This window comes from Eptatretus burgeri, chromosome 2 (genome assembly GCF_056783735.1).
Source record: "Eptatretus burgeri isolate ZD-2024b chromosome 2, Ebu_testis_v1, whole genome shotgun sequence".
Lineage (NCBI taxonomy): Eukaryota > Metazoa > Chordata > Myxini > Myxiniformes > Myxinidae > Eptatretus > Eptatretus burgeri.
Genome location: NC_140962.1, coordinates 123,237,377 through 123,252,376, shown reverse-complemented (window position 1 = coordinate 123,252,376; position 15,000 = coordinate 123,237,377). Strand labels below are relative to the sequence as shown.

General features: G+C 43.1%; 1 protein-coding gene across 6 annotated transcripts in view; it reads right to left on the bottom strand.

Moving 5' to 3' along the window:
* Positions 1-15,000, bottom strand: part of ARHGEF39 (Rho guanine nucleotide exchange factor 39) — a 244,906-nt gene that overhangs the window by 75,294 nt on the left and 154,612 nt on the right. For all 6 annotated transcript variants that reach the window (XM_085871059.1, XM_085871060.1, XM_085871057.1 and 3 more), the window contains exons 6-8: positions 13,816-13,886; positions 13,565-13,693; positions 1-206 (exon numbers count right to left, since the gene is read on the bottom strand). The exon at positions 1-206 is cut by the window's left edge and continues 24 nt beyond it. In XM_085871059.1, coding sequence (XP_085727185.1) covers positions 1-206; positions 13,565-13,693; positions 13,816-13,886 — 406 coding nt within the window. The remainder of the gene's footprint in view (positions 207-13,564; positions 13,694-13,815; positions 13,887-15,000) is intronic.

Sequence of the window (15,000 nt, the reverse complement as noted above, 5' to 3'; positions counted from 1 at the left end):
TGTGTCCCCAAAGACTTTGGTCACACTGCCCTTCAGCAGTGGAAAAGCAGCTTGGCATTCCAGCTTGCCTTCATGTACCGGATGGAAAGGATGGCATTGTCGACACATAAGCAGCATATCGGAGAAAAGGAAGAACAATCTCTCCTTAAGATTTTCACCCTTCCGAGGGGCGACAAAGAGCCAGCCTTCCCGGATGTAGACTCGATCTGGTTTGGTCAACACAAAATGAAAATGAATGAAATCAATACAAATGAAAAGCTAAGAACTAAAACACACAATTTCTGTAACGTAAGGAATCCGTGGCAGTATAACCTGTAATATGTGCATGAGCACTTGTCAGAGTGACATCCTGAAGATAATTGTAAAGCAATGCTCTTTCTAACAGTTGTGAGAGAGTGTATAAGGTTAGTGACATTCTCATTATGGAAGTTTCAACACTTCAATCAAAAAACAAATGTACTCGAAGGGTTTGCGAAATGCTGGAGAGAGGAACATTTTAAAATGCAGTAAATAGGTTGGAAACACATTGCAGTGCGTAAAACAATGTTCACTTGAAAACACAAATCATGTAAGTCCAACTAGTAGGGACTCCCGCAATGTCAAAAACGCATCATACGCTTGGATACTTTCCAGTTTTCACATCATGATAATAATAATAAATATAAACAACTAAGCCTGCAGAGGAAAGCAAGGAGGGAGGGGGACTAAGGGGTGAGGTTGGGGGGGGGGACTTGCATTTCTGAAAAGCTGCAGCGAAGGACATCGTTTGTGGAAGTTTTCCACCCAAGAAAGAATGCTCTAATGATCTTGGCTTTATTCCCTATGGCGATATGCAGACCATTAAAAATAACATCCCGCTTCAACAACTGGCAGATCCTTCCTGCTTCCCATCCCCAAAATCGTTCACAAGACCCAAGCCATCAATACAGTTGCTAAAATGCCACAAAAGCTCTGGCCTTGTGAGATACATAGCAAGTGTGACTCCCTCCTTCCCTCACCCCTCCCCACCCTCACCCTCACCACGGTCCTCCCCCTCCTGCCACTGTTGCTGCCAATCTTCCACAAGACATTTTTTTCAGACAAAATTCAATAATCATTGATGGAGAGTAGAGCAACTAATTGACTCCAAACAACCTAAAGGTCTCAACCTAGGCCTAGTTGTTGCCAATGGGACCGGTCTGAGCAAACAAGTAAGCAGCTAGAAAGAGGTGGAAAGATTGTAGTGTGCAAAGCGACGGGGCGCAAAGGAATAGCCTATCTGGCGGGGCCTGCGGGCACCCTCAGGAGGTCTCCTCACTCGTCCGTAAAACGGAAAAGCCCCCCTGCGGCACGGCACGGCGCGACTCCTTCGGAGAAAATTGTCTGCCTGCTCACTCGTTCCATCCTTCCCTTCTAAGACGTCTTTGTGAGGGTCCCTTTCGCTTTCCTGAAAGCAAGAAAAATCAATGTATCGACAACCAAGCCAAACATAGCAGACCTAAAACCTGTAATGAAAGGCCACACAGCATGGTGCAGCCTTGTCTGAAATGGTCTCTCAGCCTACTTTATCATTCCATTTTAACTTCTTCCTCTAAGGGCATACAAACATTGAACTTTCTAGATACACAATTATTTTCTTTTTCTCATACCTACACCAACCCCCCTCCCCCTTCCTTTCACCTACCTCCTCGACACCCCACCCCCTCCACACATCCTTCTATCAACATCCACCCTCCCCCGTCACCACAAACACAATACATTCTCATTAAAATTCTCTGGAATTTCATTTTCCAGGTTCACATGCTTAGCGGTAATGTTCAGATGTACTTGTATCTAATCAACATCAGAACCTCTGATGTACACTTAAGGTTAGAAATAGGATAACTTTGGTGTGTAAGAAATGGATAAATAATTTCCAAGTCTCCTGTTGAGACTGTGGTGTTCCTTATTCGATTATTGTCCTCCTGAGGGTCTAAACGACTACAATTTTGTACACACATAAATACAATATGTAGGATTCAGTCAAGCATGGACATTTACCCTGAGCCTGCTGGTGTTTCTTTATATTGACAATTGCTCAAACGAAGGAGACTGATGTTTTGCAATTTTTTTCAAATCAAATGGAAGTTTCTTCTGCTTAAAAAAAAAAAAAAAAATCACACTCGATAAAAGACATCAACAGCAAGGTGCAGATGCATATAGACAATTTCCCTCATGTGTCAGTGAGGCCTTGGGGGAAAATGACAAACAAACCATCTTTGCCTTTGAAGTCCAGCTTGAAGTGGCCTGACAGACTATGAAGCAAAGAAAAATGCCCACAAAAGCAGAATTCCAAACACAGCACACTTCTAGGCTAAGCCTTCGAAGCCTAAGAAAACTGCTCGAGATTTCAGGATCTAACCTTTGCAAAGCCAATAAGCGATCGCTCTCTCTAAAACGTGAAGATGCCACTGCCCGTGTGACTGTTGACTGTTGCGAAGCCATTAGACTGCACTGTCGTCACAACGCGACTCGCGCAGGCTGGCTTCGGGGAAAATAAAGTACGGTGCCCAGTCTCATGGGGCTTGGAAGTGGAGGTCGACATGGCGGGAGTCAGGTTGGATATGTGCATTGAGCCAGTAAAGGTGACGGTTCCTGTCAAGCGCGCTCTGGCGGTGGGTGCTGGGACACAGAGAGTGGCCAGCCAGCATGCCCCGAGCGCAGCAGCCCTTTGTGACGGGCCGTCACGCCATCATTCAGTGTGTGATGCAAGCCATGTGGTGCAGGAGCGGCAACAAAAAAACACACACACGGCTACAGAAAGGTGTGGGCCACGGCTTCGGGGCGAGCAAAATCTCGTATGCAGAAGAAAAAGTGAAAAAGTTACGTTCACATTTTTGGAATTAATAAAATCTTACATTCGTCGCACTCAAAAAGCACATGACCTTGCATTTATGAGTGGAGGTTGGTAATAAAATGCCTTTTATGTATTTTACAAGCAAAGATATTAGGACGCGATTCTTTAGAAATAATTCAGAATTGAGGCTGAACTCTTCTTGCGAAACCATTCCATACGAAGCGAAAAGCATAACCCTCCTGATGTAGAAAATTCAAAGCTCCTGTGATCAAAGGAAAAATGGCTTTCCTCGAAATGTAAATGCAGGAACGACAGATGAGAGGAGAAATTCTGTGAAGTGATCTTCTTGACTCCTAAAGAAAACCTCATTACTTAATGTTGTCAATGTTCCCCATTGAGCTTCAGACCAAGAACAATCAGCAAGTGCACCGTAGACTTTGAAACGATACGGGCTTGGTCAACTAAAAAAAAATAATGCTTTAATCGCACCATGACACAACGGCTTGAAAAACGTATTACTGTCACACATCAAATTCGTCTTTATTACGCTTCCGTTCTTGACAGACACCCGGAGGTGACATTCCCTGCTCATGGCTAAAACATAAGAAGTCCAAGGTAAGACTCAATGGTGGGCAGCTAAAACATTATTACTTCTTTGATTGATCCTTAATTTTCTGCACAAAAGATCATGACACTGCTGGCCTACAAATGAATATGATATTTATATGTCTTGCATTTTCCTCTTCCAAGTGCTGGTTTTCGCACTTTGATGGACGCGCACATGCACGCACAATAAGTATGGAACTGGGTTATTAATTTACAACCGTTTATTCGATTTCCAAAGGGTTTTTGTCTCACCTTTATAACAAGTACAGCGAAGAATGTCAATTACACTTTGTACTAAATGTTGGTAGATATAATAATAAATAGGACGTAATATCATGCCATTCCATATTTTAAGGTTCTTCTGGCCTCAAATGAATAATTTTGGCCTTCCTGTCCTTTTTTTCAACACGAGCATCACCTGTCGCATTCATTTCCCAAAACCATTACCCACAGTTAACATAGGAAGGCCCAAAGTGACAGAAATATCGCAAACCTCTGGCACCATTTACAATGATGAAGGTCAGGCATATGTTTAGCTTGTGGCATCCTGAATGTAATTGAGTTTCAACACCCGCTGCACATCAAGCATGTGCTGCTTTGTAATGCAGGGAAATATGCACATCAAAGTTGTGAGGGTTCTTTTTATTCTTTTCTTTACAGGAGTGAGGCTCATGGAAGAGAAAGGTAGAACTGACAGTGAGACAGACATCAAGGGAATGAACTAACAGGAAAAGAGGAGAGGGAGGAGGGGAGGAAATGAAAAATACCAATATTTCAAGTTTGTAGGTACTGCCCCAATATTTGTGGAAATAATTTAGGTAAAGTCATGTTACAATTGGTGATGTAGAGGAATTTCATTTGTGTATAAAGTTAAAGCTCATTGAAGAGCTAGAACTAAGAAAGGACCAGAAAATAACAACAAAAACTAGAAGGGCACTCGGTAGAGTGCATATCTCTGCTATGCCGCGCAATGCATGATCCACAAGAACATATTGTGCCCAATACATTTTTGAAAGATGCTAAACAGTACGATGTCATTTTTGGCCCTATCTCTCAATGGTGAAGAATCACTTTAAAAATTAATCAATTGACCAAAATGAAAAATCTTCGATTTTGCAAAGTGACAAACAGAAGAACAAACAAGAAGAAGACGTCGTGCAGAGCACAATACTTGAAAAATCCATAAAACAAATTTGACCTCAAAAATAATTGGTGGTTGAATTAAATGACCAAATATGCAACTCCTCTTCAAATTTCAAGTCAATCGGATGAAAATTGAAGATTTTAGTAAGACAACCTTCGGTGTTGACCTTTGACCTATGTTGACCTCAAAAAAAAATTGGCTGGTTGAATTCATTGACCTGAAATAGAAATCCTCTTCAAATTTCAAGTCAATTGGAAGAAAATTGAGGATTTTAGAAATCTCATCTAAGTTGTTGACCTCTGGCCTATGTTGACCTTTTGACCTCAAAAACAAAAGGCTTCATCCTTCTGACAAACTCCACCATGTGGTGAAGTTTCGTGAAGATCGACTTAAAATTGTGACCTTCAGGTGATAAACAGACAGACAGACAGACAGACAGACAGACAGACAGACAGACAGAGACAGACAGAATAACAAAATCGACTGACTAATATACTTTAAAAATCTTCTACTTTGCAAGTAACAAACAGACAGTCAGCCAGACAGAGGTGAAAACATAACCTCTGTCACCTCTGGTGGAAGAGGTAATAACAGTGGAAGGGGGCACACCAAAAGAGATGGCAGAGCAGATAGGCTTGATGTTAGTATTGTTACGAACCGAAGCCCGCCCGGCGTGCGAGTGACCGTGCTAACTAATAACGGCCGCTCGCACACCGAACGGACAATCCAGTCGTGACTTTCTGGAACAACGCCAGAAACCAGTCACGGGTGGGTTATTAATCCCACCACGGCCCAGTCCGTATTCTACCCGCGCGCGACAGGGTCAATCGCCAAATATCGATATACCTAAGTATTCGCGCGGGTAACCGACCAAGGGCCCATACCTCGGCAAAGGCCTGTTTGGACACGAACCGCTTAAGCGGTTCGTTCCGTTCTGGGATAAATGAGCGGGTATTATCGCCAGACCTCGCCGGACCCGATTCTATGATCGGTATTCAAAAACCAACTAGTATTCCGAAAGCAAGATCGCAGTTCAACTTGGGGGAAAAAAAGACACGACGAACGGGTTAACATTCACACAAGCACATTTATTATTTTACACAGATGCACATATACAGCCATGCAATCAATGGGGGAAGGGGACAAGACACGAGCAAGGTAAAACACTACAACTGACTATGGTTATTATTCACAGGCACTTAACAGTTCTACTTGTCGGGACTCGGCGCCAAATCATTCACACAAAGAAACAAAGAAAAGACCACCCTCATAGACAAGGGGGTCAGGCTGGGCCCATAGGCCTTTATGGCGCGGGACTTGGCAGATCGAACGAGTCCCACGAGACCGTGCAGGTTACCTTCCTTGCTGGGGCGACCCACGACACTCCTTCCCCACGGCAGCTAGCATAACCGCGGTCCGGCCCAGGCCAGGTCTGACGGCCCGGTGATTCGGGCCCAGCCGGCAACGCCTCAGAGAAACGAACGGGCCTTATGCTCTTTCTGAGTTGATGCTCTCTTTAAGAGCCCGTCCATCCCTCGCGCTGCTCGGACTGTCCCGAAGCCCGATCACCTCGGACTGTTCGCTGCTGGCTGGCAACCTCTTCACGTCCTATACGAACGCGCCGTCATGCGTGGCACGGCCAGCCTGATGTGTTCCCCGCTCCGTCTCCTCGGCAAACCCGGACTTCCACTGGACTCAAGCTCCGCTCCTCACACCGCTCCAGATCCCGACCGCTTCTCCCTCGGATCGACTCGACTCTCTTCCAGACCCCTTCCAGACTGGTTGAACTGGCGCTCTGCGCGGCCATTTATAGGGCTGGTGAGGCGAGATCTGATCTCTGCACTTTCACCTCTGACCTCCGACCTCTGCGCGGAAAGCGGACGTTGTGGAAATCATCGGCGCTGCACGGCGAGAGAACCCTTGCCTCCGACCTCTGACCTCTGCATGGAAAGCAGACGTTGTGGAAATCATCGGCGCTGCACGGCAAGAGAACCTTTGCCTCCACCTGCAGCGATGCCATTTTATCAGATCACGCCGCTGCTGGCGTAAAGATGGCGTCGTTTCGGAGACGAAGGTGAGGCGATGTTTGTGGTGCGGAGATGTTGACGGTTGCTGGGGAAGTAGTGAGGATGGCGTGGTTTGTTGAGAGGCAGGTGTGGTTGTGGTTGTTGTGAAGCGGATGATGAGAGTGATGTTGGTGGTGGAGGTGGTCGGTCCAAAATAACGATAGCAAAGAATAAAGGCTAACGCAAAAATCACAGCCCTGTCCACACGGATAAATCCCATTAAACAACGGTGGGGAAATCTTACTGAACACGGACTTATCGGCATAACTAACTAAGGACCTATATGGTGTTCAGCGAATTTCCACAGCAGTATATACAGATGGGAAAGTATATACAGATCTGTATATACTCATAACAGTATATACAGATGGGAAACCCTCCAATGTCATGGGTTTCTACCAATCACGGGCAACTAATTGTGTTCCGATTCCGTTCTCGCAGGATTTCATTTTGACCAATCATGGTTGTTGAGCTAAGATGAGTCATCATTTGCATCCGGTGCATGAACTATTACCTTCCATTACGAGCCTTGTGGTGTTTCTCGCGCACCGTTTTTATTGAGCCCAAATGAAAAAGCAATGGAAAACGTTAGTTGTACCAAAAGGTAGAGAAAGGTTATGACATTGGGCAAAAAGATCGAGTTGGGTCAGGGCAGGCAGGTATGGAAGCATGCACGGGAGCAGCACGTCGCTGTTTCCACTTTCGGCCGGTACTCCAGTGGCCTCCGTCTGGCCATCCCCATCACCTCGAGATGTTGAACAACCTGCTGCAACCACGAGGCACGTGGTCGGCCCATTGGCCTCCTCCACTCATGAGGCTCCCTCACTGAGAGAATCTGATGAGCAGGATCAGCATCAGGAAAATGAGCCACATGTCCATACAGCCACAGCTGATGCTCACTGAGTATGCAGGTAACAAATCTCATTTGAGTCTCCCTCAGCAACCGCTCGTTGGACACAAAGTCCGACCAGTGATTGCCAATAATTCTCCGAAGAGACCTGGTACCAAAGGAATGAAGTCTCCATCTCAGATCCCTGGTCAGAGTCCAAGTCTCACATCCATAGAGCAAGACTGGAAGCACCAAGGATATGAATACTTGGACTTTATTCCTCCCGCACAGGTACCGGCAGCCCCACACCCCATGATCCAGTGAATCCATGACTCCCCAGTCCTGACCCAGACGTCTGTTGACCTCTGGCTCACAGCCAGCAGAGACAAGAATTTCACTGCCGAGGTAAGTGAATCTCTCCGTGACCTCAACATCCTCACCACAAACAAGTACAGACAGGATATCAGCATCCAAGATGTCATTGAAAGCCTGGATCTTAGTTTTGACCCAGGCAACCCGTAATCCCAGCGGCTCCGACTCCTCATTCAGCACCTCGAGGGCCCCCAACAGGATATCTGGAGTCTCTCCACAAAGATGACTGGATCATGTGCAAAATCAAGGTCAGAGATCTTGACATTCCCAAACAATGCCCGCAGCTTGGTTAATTTTGGGTGCAATACAATTTAGGGTATGATTTAGGATACACTTGGTCATTTAGGGTACAATTAAGGGTATGACACAGGATACCAGCAAGCTGGCACTCATTTTGCCGGCCTCGGAAGGATGACAGGTCGAGCTAACCCCACCTGGTATTAATTCAACAGCTGAGCTGTTAGCATGAAGGGAAAGGGGAGTCAGTATGAGGGGAGGGAATTGGAAGGCAGTGTGAGGGGAGGGAATGAGAAGCCAGCATGAGGGTAAGGAAACCTGAGGGGTGGGAATGGGAAGGCAGTGTGAGGGGAGAGAATGGGAAGGCAACATTAGGGGAAGGAATGGGAAGGACGCCTGAGGGGAGGGAATGGGAAGGACGCCTGAAAGGGGGGCGGGGTGGAATGGGAAGGCAACATTAGGGGAGGGAATGAGAAGGAAGCCTGAGGAGAGGAAATGGGAAGGAAGCCTGAGGAGAGGGAATGTGAAGGCAGTGTGAGGGCAAGGTAAGGAAGTGTGAGGGGAGGGTGAGTGAAGGTAGCATAAGAGGAATGAAGGCAGCATCAGGACAAGGGAAAGAAGTGTGAGGGGAGGGTCGGCAGCATACCAGGACATTACTGGGGTGATAAAGCAAGCCCAAACAGCAATGTTTTCTTTTTAACCGCAGTGTTCTGTACAAAACCAGGCAGAAAATCTCTTCCCACCTTAATTACTTATAATAAGGTAACAAGGAAACAAGGAAATCTAACATAGGTGGAGGTCATTCAGCCCATCATGCCTGCGTGAACACCACACCAACCCATCTCCACAAGATCCAAGGAAGAAAATGCAAAAAATGTTTTTAATTAATGAAATAAATTTGTTTGTTTGTTTGTTTGTTTGTTTTTATTTGTAGTTTTTTGTATTGTTTTTTCTTTTCTTTTCCTCGTCTCAGGGGTGGGGACATGGGCTTGGTGAAAACCATACAAAATCAACCACATAACCCCCCTTGACAAGACCCGCACCAACAGCACTCCGTATGCATGCACATTGCACATAATCACCCATCAATGCTCAAACTACCTAAAACGTCGAATCAACATCCCCATACTCCTCAATCTCAATAACTTCCAGGTACCCATCCAATTCTAATTTCAACTTTTCTACTTTTTCTGCTGCCACGACCTTTCCAGGGAGGCCATTCCATGCATCAACTACTGTACTCTGCGTAAAAGTCCCCGACCTTGCTACCATCTTAACTCTCCTCTTCTTTACCCTCAAGCTATGGCCCCTGGTCCTATCACTGTCTACTCTGTTGAATAATTCATTTGCACTTATTTTATCGACACCTTTCATTATCTGAAACATCTCCATCATATCTCCTCGTAACCAACTCCTTTCTAGTGAATAAAGCCCAGTCTCCTTCAGCCGCTCCTCATAGATGAGTCGAGCTAGGCCGGAATCAGTCTCATAGCCCTGCGCTGAACTCTCTCTATGGCATCAATGTCCTTCCTGAGTTGTGGTGACCAGAACTGTACACAATATTCTAGATGTGGCCCTCACTAAATTCCTGTACACTGTAAACACCACCTCTTTTGATTGATAAATAATCCCCATCCGAATACAACCGAAAACCCAATTTGCTTTCCCTATAGCTGCCTGGCACCATGCTGCCTGCTTACCTCCCATATCTATTACCACCCCCAGATCTTTCTCCCGTGTGACATGTTACAAAATTACCCCTTGCATCCTGAAATCTTTGCAGATTAATCCCCCAATGTAATTGGAAGTAAGTCTCATTCAATCGCGTTTCTCATATTGATTAGATTCAAAAAACGCTGATTATACACCGCCTTTTAAAGCATCACAAAGCAGTTCGCTCTACTTACAACACAGGTGAAAAAGGATATGAAAAAGCAGCTGATGTTTCAATAATAATTTATTCGCATTTTTTCAATAACTTCTAAAGGGTGAAAGTTAATTTTTATTCCATTTTTTTTTGGAGCAATTACATAAAGATTGGTATTTCCATCAGCAAAGTGATGGGTCTTACTTCTGGTGGCTTTGAAACGAACAACCAAGCAGCTTGGTGAGCACTCGCCAAGTGGCTTCAGCACTCAAGCAAGCACTCCAATGGAACGGCTGAGCTTGGCAAGTGATTACCCATCGTTGATTGGTCAAATAAACCCATGCACACAGAAACGTCCAAAGAACGTCCAAATTGGGCAAATGAACACTTTTTTTAGCAGTCGTAAGTGCTGCTAAGTGCAGTTCTAGAGCTTAAATTTTGAAATTCAGCTTAGTTTAAGAGACTCGAGAGCTTATGGCATGTGCGGAAATGAAATAAAGCCACGAACGCTGGCGTCTCCAGGTGGTTATAAGCATTGCAATGTATCCAACGATTTGTAGCTCTGACAATCAGGTATTTGATGATATAAGTGAGGAAAGTGAATTTAAAAAACCAAAAAACTTTATCATTAAGAAATCGTTGTGGCCTGTTCCAAGCCAAGGTATTGTTGACCAAACCCCCCCCCCCCAAAAAAATGTCGGCTTGAGACTCTTGCGAGCTGACAGAGGGCTGACCAAGATGGTGTGCTGCCATCTAGGTAAGGCTTATTTTTTAAATTTTTTTGTGATGATCACCCCCTAAATTATCTTCAAAGGGGGTGTTTAAATGAACCCAAACACCCAATTTTCATTCATGCACCAGCTTGGATGGAGTTCCCTCAGTATGCATATAAAGTTTGAGGCTGCTAGGTTTCATGGTTTTGGAGTTATGGAGGAGATGGACGGACAGACGGACGCATGGACACACACTAACATTTATTATTGTAGATGACAGGGTTCTCGGGTTGATGAAATAGAAAGCTTTTTTAGATATCTGAAACACATCTTATTGGTTCTACATTATGAAAAAAAAGAAGAAGTAATTGCAGATGTGGAGTTGTCGAAAAATCCAGATGAACACAGGTTTGATATCCTGTGGGGTGAAATCAATGGAGGCTCCAGGATTAATAGGGAAAGTGAGGAGTAACAAGGTAATGATGAAGAGAAGGTTGAGTAAGAAGTTAAAGAGAAAGTTGATACAATATTAAATGAAGAGGAAATCAAAGTAAAGTTGAAGCAATTGGCGTAAGAGTTTTCAAGGATCAAAAATATAACAAATACAACTAGAATGGGCACTCAGTAGAGCACATACCTTCGCCAACGCTACATTTTGCCCCCTCCCCCCCACCCCCCCCAGAAACCGTTGATTGTGAGGGTATTTAATCCCATACCACATCTGCCATCTCATATGTGTCATGATGGCTTAAAAACATTAAATGTCCTGTGTCATATCATATATCACAAGATTGGGCATTGAATTTACAACATTTTGGCATTGGTTGCATGCAAATTGGATAAAAATCGACCGCACTATGGCGAAATGACGATTTTGACCTTTTCATGACCTCGACCTTGACCTTTGTACTCTTAATTTTGTAATTGGTATTAGAGTGTGGGGAACAGAAAGTCAACATTTTGGTGTTGGTTTCATGCAAATCGGACAAGAATTGACCGTGTTATGACTAAAACCGCACATTTTGCAATGTCGTGACCCCCCTTGACCTTTGACTCCCAACCGCTAATAAGGGTTATTACGTCATTGCGTCATGTCACATATCACAAGATGGGGCATTGAATTCTGAACATTTTGGCATTAGTTGCATGCAAATTGGATACAAATTGACCGCGCTATGGGAAAAAGACGATTTTGACCTTTTCATGACCTTGACCTTGACATTTGACCCGATCGCTCCCAAAATCTAATCAAATGGTCCTCGGATAATAACCAATCATCCCACCAAATTTTCTGCGATTCAGTTCAATACTTTTGGAGTTATGCGAATAACAAACAAACAAACAAACAAACAAACAAACACACATATTCACAAATAAATAAATAAATAAATAAATAAATACACAGCGATCAAAACATAACCTTCGCAACAAAGTTTGCGAAGGTAATGAGAGCTTTAAGCACAGAATTAAAAAAAATAAAAAACTTAAGTATAACTAAAGTTGAATGAGGAATATGTTGAAAGGGTGGTAAAGCAAAGAAAGGATGTAGGTCTAATATTTATGGTCAGATTTTTATATTAAATAAAAGGTATTAATTTATCTGTAAAGGAGATGCTAAAGGTAAAGCAGGTGGTGATGTCCCACAGTTTCTATCAAGAAGTACATTTACAGCAACTGGGATTTCTGGAGAATTACATCTCCCTGAATATTCTTTCTGTGAACCTGGAACAAACTCAAATTAGATGAAGGTGGAAACCCCAAGCTATGGAGTCGATCGAAAACAAGGTTGATGAACCAGTAAGCTTTTATTAACAGCTGATATTATAAACACAGTTCCCTGGGACTTGTAAGTTATATGATTTTGGGTCAAAACATTTTTGGCTCGTTTTATGTCAACGAATTCCAGATAACAAAATTAGGCATTAAAACTTCGGAATTAATTTGTCTTTAAAATACAATTTTGAGTTTTCTTTTACATGTTCGGGTATACTTAAGACGTCTTAAAGACTATTTGGCTATGTAGCCTTTGTTTGATGAAGTCTTCATAATTGTTTGAATAAGTAGTTATGAAGGTAATACGATTATGCAGTTATGAAGGTAAGGGGGAGTCAAAATGTCAAGTGGTTCGATATTAGATTGTAAAATGTAAAGTAGGTCAATATTAGGGGTAAAAATATCAAAGAGTTTGGTGTTAGGGGTTAAAAGGTTAAGTGGTTTGATATTAGCAGTCAAAAGGTAAAGTTGTCCAGAACTGTCATTTCTATACTACTCATGGTGTCTTTCACTAAGATTATTGTTGGCAACCCACCCAACATAACATTTCCATTTTAAAGGAAAGGCAACTATTATTGTAATAATGAGAGGATGGTCTGCATAAGTTTAAATGGTCTCGGTACCCTTTTATGGTGAGTATGGCAGGACCTACAATTTAACCTTGTTGGGTACAGTTCTTTGCAAGAATGTACACTCAAGTGCAAACTTCTCATTTGTTTTCTGCTAAAGTCAACATGACACCATCCAAAAGGTTGGGGATCAAATGAGGGAAAGAAACTGTCGGTAATAATGTACTATAAAAATAATCAAGTAAACTTTAGCAGACACACCAATTAATCACCAAGGAAATAAAACACACATCATCCTTCATGAAGCCATTTGAGCAAACTGAAAACAGCAATTATGTCCTGTGGAAAGTCATTTAAAACAACTTGATCGGAGAGAAGAAAAGAAAGCACTGGGGACAGATTGCCAGAGATAAATGGGCTTGCAAAAAGAGCCAAAAATATACAGAAAACAAATTACTGCTCACAAAAATAAACTCCTAAGGTATGACATGAACTTTGGTACATAAGCAATTGTAAAATACAATTTCAAGAGAAGAACTCTTCTAAATCATGAGACCAACATAACTGTCAAACCTTGGTGCATGATGTTAAAACGGCGACTCTTCAGCATACTTTGTATCCTCTGCAGATGCTCCAGATTCCTCTGGCTTGCTTTGAACATCCTGAGCTGGTGGCATGTCTCTGTCACTGCCTGTTCTGCACCTGTACATCAGGCAAAAGGAGAGTTCGTCACAGGATTGTTCTGCACCTGTGTTGCCTCCTCATTTATCAAATCAAAAGTATAAAAGTAAGGTTCATGAAAGACAAGTTTGCATCAGTATTACCAGAGAGGTTGTGGAACTCTGTGTGGCTTGGACTTATGTTCTCAGCAAGGTTTCTCAAAAAGACTTCATACCTGCAAATAAATTAGGGTTGGCAGGTTGGTGCTCCCATCTGAATACATTCATTCATCATGCTGCAAACTCGGGTTCAAATACGATATACTGTGTTGATATATCCATCCATTCATTAGGACCATACTCTGTGCAGAGTGTTGATGCTGCCTCAGCAGTCTCCTTGGCTATTGGACATAATCCTGGACAGGTCGCCAATCCGATACAGTATACCATCAAGCTGGCGCTCATTTTGCCGACCTCGGAAGGATGACAGTCAACCCCACCTGATATTAATTCAACAGTCGAGTGGGATTTGAACTAAGGATCCTAAGATCCCAAGCCCACCACCCTAACCATTAAGCCAATACCAGGCATATGTTGATATATCCACCGTCTCATAATATTTATGCAAATAATGTTGAAGTTTCATCAAAGTCTCCATGCTTCATGAAATACTATAACATGTAGAAGCAACTGAAGATGTAAAAAAAGATTTCTACTTGATACTTGTATAGCATTAAAAAAAGAAAAGGTACGACTCATTTATTTCTATCCAAAAATATGCAACACCAATGAATGTGTTGCATTTCATTTATACACATTTAATTTTATAGATGGCAATTTGTTTCACATTCTATTTTCCAAAACTCTACACTGTGGCAATTACCCAGATCAATTCAGGGTTCTCTCATGTTCACCATATCTATGTTCAATTAACACACTCAGCTATACCATGACGACACCCAACTGATGTCAGGCATCTACAGCCTGACATAGATCACGTGGTCCAGTGCAGGAACATAATACAAAAACGACAAGATAATCATTGTCGTACAACAATAACAAAAAAACTAGGGGACATAAACAATCTGAAGCATTCCTGCAGCTTACTGGCTGCATGCCTGATCTAATGGACATCCAGGTCATTGTTACAGAATCAATGAACTTTTGATCCTTCAATACCTGAGCCCCTCCAAAAGGTGGGTCCATAGCCTAAATTGAATGAGTGAGTGAGAAAGTGAGAGAGAGGGTAAGAGTAAGCCAGAGAGAATAAAAAGTTTGCCAAGAGATGCCTCACCAAAATATACAATTGATTTTATAGAGATCTGAAGAATTCCTTCAACTTAATGACTA